This window comes from Pinus tabuliformis, chromosome Q (assembly GCF_031772625.1).
Source record: "Pinus tabuliformis cultivar Carrire ecotype Pingquan chromosome Q, CPIR1, whole genome shotgun sequence".
Classification (NCBI taxonomy): Eukaryota; Viridiplantae; Streptophyta; class Pinopsida; order Pinales; family Pinaceae; genus Pinus; species Pinus tabuliformis.
This window is the reverse complement of record NC_142296.1, coordinates 1,329,308,127-1,329,313,985: the sequence shown is the minus strand read 5'-3', so window position 1 is coordinate 1,329,313,985 and position 5,859 is coordinate 1,329,308,127. Positions and strand designations below refer to the sequence as shown.

At 39.3% G+C, this 5,859-nt stretch overlaps 1 protein-coding gene across 1 annotated transcript; it reads right to left on the bottom strand.

Annotated features, from left to right (window-relative positions):
* Nucleotides 1-2,462: 2,462 nt before the first annotated feature.
* LOC149224752 (uncharacterized) lies at nt 2,463-5,575 on the bottom strand. Its single transcript, XM_089386239.1, has 2 exons — nt 5,557-5,575; nt 2,463-4,263 (listed from the first exon to the last, which is right to left on the bottom strand). The coding sequence occupies exon 2, from the start codon at nt 4,256-4,258 to the stop codon at nt 2,912-2,914; it is 1,347 nt and encodes a 448-aa protein (XP_089242365.1). The 5' UTR covers nt 4,259-4,263; nt 5,557-5,575; the 3' UTR covers nt 2,463-2,911.
* Between the last annotated feature and the right edge of the window lie 284 nt (nt 5,576-5,859).

The window sequence follows — 5,859 nt, the reverse complement described above, 5'->3', positions numbered from 1 at the left end:
GTGTTATGGTCTGCGGTTGTGATTGATGGCATTGCTAGTCCCAAGGTTCGCAGTGCAAGTTATATGGCTTAGAGCATAATGTTTCCATTCCCATCGTGGATTTACACTGGAGAAATTAGCGGATAGTTTGGCATCTTTCAGTTTTTAAGTGCTTTTTCCTATCTTCTTGTTGGCAGAAGGCAGGCAAAATGGGCCTGGTCCCTTCTCCTCGCTTTCATTCATCTTCAAGTTTGTCTTCCTTGTCCCCATGAGCCCTCAAGTTGCAAGGGGACTTCAATGGTGTCATGTTTTCAGTGAAACTGGTGCAATCAACCCCCTACCACTCAATCATAGGGCATGTTGTGCTTCAGGGATATAGTTTAATTCTCTCTTGGTTCTATCTCATTTCTCATTGGATGTCATTTTGTATTGTTGTATTCTTCAAAGCTCTTAACGTCATGGAGTCCTCTAGCTTCCACCTGTGTCGCATTCTCCATTGTTTGGCCAACCAAAATATCTTGCTTCTCGGTATCCCTATTGCATTTCCCTTCACTTCTATTCTGACTAGCTTGTCTCCACCTTCTGTTTGGATTATGGTTTCCCTTGGTCTTTTTCTATGTCTTGTCAATGGGTTTGTTTGAAAAGGGGAGTTGGGGCTACGATGCCCTTAGCATCACCCAAGCTCAAGCCATTGCTCATGCCTCTATTAATAGGCACTGTAAGCATACTCCACTTGTTGTTCAACATGAAATTCTTGATATCGAGTAGGTAGTTGCAAAAGAACGAGATAATGTTTCTGAGTTAGAGTTTATGTCATCAGTTTCAAATTGGGTCCTTGATTTGGGCACCATTAGAGGTTGCCAAAATGAGTACTTCATAGTGTTGACCTCTATTGGCACATCAAGAATCTTTTGGGAAAAGTTTTGTTCGAGCGTAATGAAAGCAGGGTTGAGCTTCTCCTTTGTATGGAAGAACTACAGCGACTCTACCAAATCATGGATGAACATATGCAACACATGGAGGCAAGAATTCTATGTAACAAAGAGTTGCCTCCACAAGGCAACCCTAAGCGCCCTGCACCAAGGAACTAGTTTCAATATCTTTTATGGATATGTTGTAGATGACAACCTTGTTTTTATCTTGCGAGTAGCTTAGTTTCATGTGTCTTTAGTTTTGTTATTGTGATATGAATGACATTCTTGCCTAGTTTATATACTAAAAACATTAGCCATGCTTATGCATATCATGGAAATTTTGCAAAACCTATATTTTATTCTCAATTACTACTTATGACTTGATTTTCAAACTAGCATACCAAGACAATCTTAAGAATAACCAATATATATACTATAAATATTTCTTCAATTAATAATAAAATTTGAAATTAAAAAAGAAAATTAATACCTTATTAAAAAAAATAAAAATAAAAACTAAAACTATTAAGAGAAGGAAAACCCAAATAATAACACAATTTAAAACATTAATAAACCAAGCTATTAATAAGACGAGGAAAAACCAAATGGAGACTGCATTTTAAAACATTAATAAACAGAATAGGGACCACATTTTTAAACATTAATTACGAAAAATTACAATTAACAAATTATTGATTAAAACAAAGATTTTTACAATTAACAAATTATTGATTAAAACAACATGAATCTTTCTCTTTAATGCATCTAAATGAAGATCAACTTTAAGATGAATCTCCTGTTTTATGTGGATATAGATTAAAATACATACAGTGACAGCATTAAAACGGCATGAATCTTCTTTTTAACCAATACAAATGAAGATCAACTTTAACATTCATTACGATTACTAAGTTTATTATAATATATATGATTACATTTATTTTATATCTGAAATTATTCCACAATAAAATCTACTTTTCTTTATTAATTTTTTTACTTATTTATAATTCTTCGTTTTTAAACGTATATAACTTCTAACATCAATAATATATATAAATTATCTAATAATTTTATTTAATAATAAAATAATATAAAATATTGAAATGCATTAATTTATATATTTAATAATCTAAAAATATTTTCGATTTTTATTATTTAAAAAATATTATAATTTTAAGCTATTTTGTTTAAACATTTATAGATTTCTATTTTTTGAAATTATTAATTTAAAGATGAGTTGTTTTTACTGCGATTTTTAAGTTTAATTTTTCTAAAATTTAGTAAAAAATTATTAAAATCACAAATTTAATAAATAATCCCTTTAAAAAAATTCAAAATACTAAATCTATATACATTATATACATTAAAAAAACTAACTTAAATAACACATTCACGACCGTCCGTTCACCAAAACATTGAAAAACACAAAACAACTAAAAGTAAAATTCCCAATCTCACTTGAATATTTTTTATATTACCACATATTCGCCAGTCACTCGATGAAATACAATAAATTAACCTTCAGTTTTTCAGATACCAATAACCAAAAAATAGGAGTTTACTCGTTCATTTAATTTAGAAGAATTTGTAATAATTTTATTATAAATAAATAAAAACCTCGTTCACTTTAGCGAAAAGTCATTTTCAAATCCCCTCTCCGTGATTAATGGATGCGAAAAAAAAAATTTAATCTCTTCACGCTAAAAACGATGACAAAAGCCTGCAGAGATCTTTATTTCGCGTTTGTGGTCTGACAAACGCATAACGCGTCGCCAGCCATGCCTGCAATTTATCCGTCAGCTGTAATCCGGTGGTAAAGGGAGAACGGAAAACTAACAAAATTAAACGAACACAATAGATTTTTGCACAGAACATATTACAATCGAATAACAGAAGGAAGAAAAATCGACTCCAATTCTGATGATGCTTCGCCCTGGAATATAATGGACGGCAGTAATTGCTGAGAATGGGTATTATTGGTAGAAAATGAAAATAAACCAAAATAAATTATTCTTTCATCAGAAAATATCAAGAATCTCGATGATGTATCTGTTGCAGAGTGGGCAGGATCCCCGGCCTACCCAAAGCTCACGGGTGCACAATCTGCAGAATGTGTGGCCGCATGGGATGAAGGCCGCTCCCTTCCGCCTCACCATGCACACACAGCACAACGGATCCAGCCCTCCATCGTGGTTATGGTTGTGGTTGCCGTCCTCCTCCTTGGAATCCCATCTTTCCGGGAACAAAGAAGAAGAGGCCGTCCCCTGCCGGCTGTCGCCCTCTTCCAAAAGAGACATCAGCGAGACTCGAAACGCCGACCTCCTAGACTCGACCTGTTCACCTGCGGACGGATTTGAAGCTTCTGGAACTGCGACGGCAGAGGCGGCTCTGCCGGAGCCAAGGCTCTCCCACTCCTGCGTAGCGCGCAGCTGCCTTTCAGCCGCCAATGCTGCCGCCAGGTTCATCCCAACCCGCATATTCGGCCTGTCCTCGAAGAACGTCATGAGCTGTCGCCGCTCCGTTCTTGTATTTTCGCCGTCTGTTCTTGTGTTTTCCCGTGGGGTTTCCGGTTGCTCGGAGTTGACGCAGCTTTCTTCAGTATCATTGTCGATGTTTTCTGAAGTCGTCGCTGCAGCATTTTGTTGCGGGGTGGGATCGATACCGGGACCTGCTGGATCGGAAGATCCCTCCATGTTCCAACTTGTTTCGTCTTCTTCTCTCGCCGGAAGGACGACCTGCGTAGAGTTCAGGTTCGAAGCCTCCGCTAACCTCCACCGGCTTCCGCAGCAGGCGATGTTGCGCAACCTCAGCTTCTCCCTCAGAGAGCTCCATCGGCGTCGATTCATTCCGTCCATGGTTTGCCCCTGCGTAGGACTCGAACCACCACCGACCAGGAAAACCCGAACGGCGCCTTCGCAATTCGAAAGCCTTTCGTCGGTAGAGGCCTGGAGGCGAGCCGAATCGACCACAGCCGGCGATCTATTGGCTCCCCAACCTTCCAAGAGACGAAATGATTCTTCTTCCTCGTGACTTTGTTCGTCCTTGTTGCACGCGACTAACCGGAGAACAGCTTTTAAAATACGGCCGCCGCCGGCTTCTTTAGGTTGTTCTTCCCACGGCTTTGACTGCTCCTCCGACTGTATGACTTCCCATAGGGTTTTACTGGCGTCACTGGTCCGGAAACTGCCTAACCGGTTGCGCAGAATTGACCCCATGGTCTGCCTTTGCCGCTCAGAAATCTCCTCATCCTCCGCTGCAATTTCTCCGATCTCGCCTTCATCATGTTCTTTCATCAAATCTCGCAAAGGCAGCGAATTCAAATGCCGAATTTCATCTCCCAGTCTTATCCTATTGCGTTCTCCCATTCCGCCTGAAAAACAAGAACAAATAATCATGTCCTTGCATAAATCTAGCAAAATAACTAAATTTCCAACCTGCATTCTCTCAAATTAGATCTAGAGACCGACAGTGGAGTCATGCTTAGATCTCCGCAAGCAATCAATTCAGCCGAAATTCTAGCAATAAAGAATCTCTCGCCGACGGCAAATCTCAGGTAGAACACAAAACACAACACAAGACAAGAAAATCAAATCTTCGCAAAGTTTAGCAAAATAACTAAATTTGCGAGCTCTGTTCCCTCAATTTCTTTCTAAAAATCGATCATCCGAATCGTGCTTCATGCTTCAAATGTGCATTGTTCATTCTTCAAATGTTCAATGCACGCCGAAATTCTTGTAATATAAAATCTCTGAGCCTGACGAACGGTGAATCGGAGAAGCGAATAAAACCAAAAAGAGCTCAGCAAAATGAAAAGACTCGGTACCAATAATTGAGCACAGAGAAACAGAACTTATAAACAAAAGCAAGCAAAATAACAATAACTTACACAACAACATTTGTCCTGTACGATCTTAATCGAACAGTGCATTGCCTTTAAATATCGGTTTACAGAGGCCATGAGAAATCCGTCTTAAACCAGATGAGAGTCAATAATATCATTTATTACTCACTGGTAAAATTTATCGGCCATAACTTCAATGACGAGGTCCACGAGATAACGTTTTTCCTGACTCTTATCTGCAAAAGTTTTTCCTCCCTCTCCTCTGCTGCCTGGCAGCTAGATATTACGCCTATGATGCGCTAATCGCGATCATTAAACCTATAGAACTTCGTACATCCCCGAAATAATGTACGAACTATAAAAATGTAAGTTTACGCTAATCACGTAAGGCTCCGCGATCGACTCGCGGTTAAATCGCTACAATGTCGAAATATCTTTTCCTTACCAGGCATTCAATGGACCGGTCCCGCAGTGGGACAAAGTCATCCTTAATTCCACATAAGCCCTAATCAATGAAAACCTTATATTACATTACAGATTCCGTTCGACAGCCGGCCTAGTCATAAGAATCATCCGTTCCCGCCCCGAATCTTTCCCCGGTTGAAAGGTTACGCTAAAAGATTTCGATCCAGGAACCGAAGAAGCATAAACCTGATGCTCCATCAAAACCTAGGCTTCCATGGCGTCAATGGTGAACCAGAGGAGACGCTCTTCTTGACCAGAATGACGATTAAAGATGTTATTTTTTAATAAAGAATACGGCATTGCATAAACATCGAGGCAAGCGCTTCAGCCATCATCATGTCTGCCATTAAACCTTACCTTCTTCTGGGTCTCGGAAGCTGTGACGGTCTCCGTTACTGTAAAACCATACTCATTTCCTCCCTTCCCAGTATATGATTTATATTTTAATATTTATTTATCTGCTTATTCATTTTCCCATGTATCGTGCCAGCTTGCCCCGTTAGCCATCACACGGTACTGCCATACGCGTCCGTCGTATGTATGCCGTGTACGTCTTGTTTTTCTGCGCAATGTCCAACACGAAAAGAAACGTTCGTCCTCTAGATTTCGGAGATGTTTCGTTTTTTTTAGCGGTATTTACCGTCGTTGCTAAATATAGCA

Bases quoted from the DNA above. Each gene is read 5' to 3' on its own strand.
- LOC149224752 (XM_089386239.1), bottom strand. From the start codon at position 4,258: ATGGGAGAACGCAATAGGATAAGACTGGGAGATGAAATTCGGCATTTG.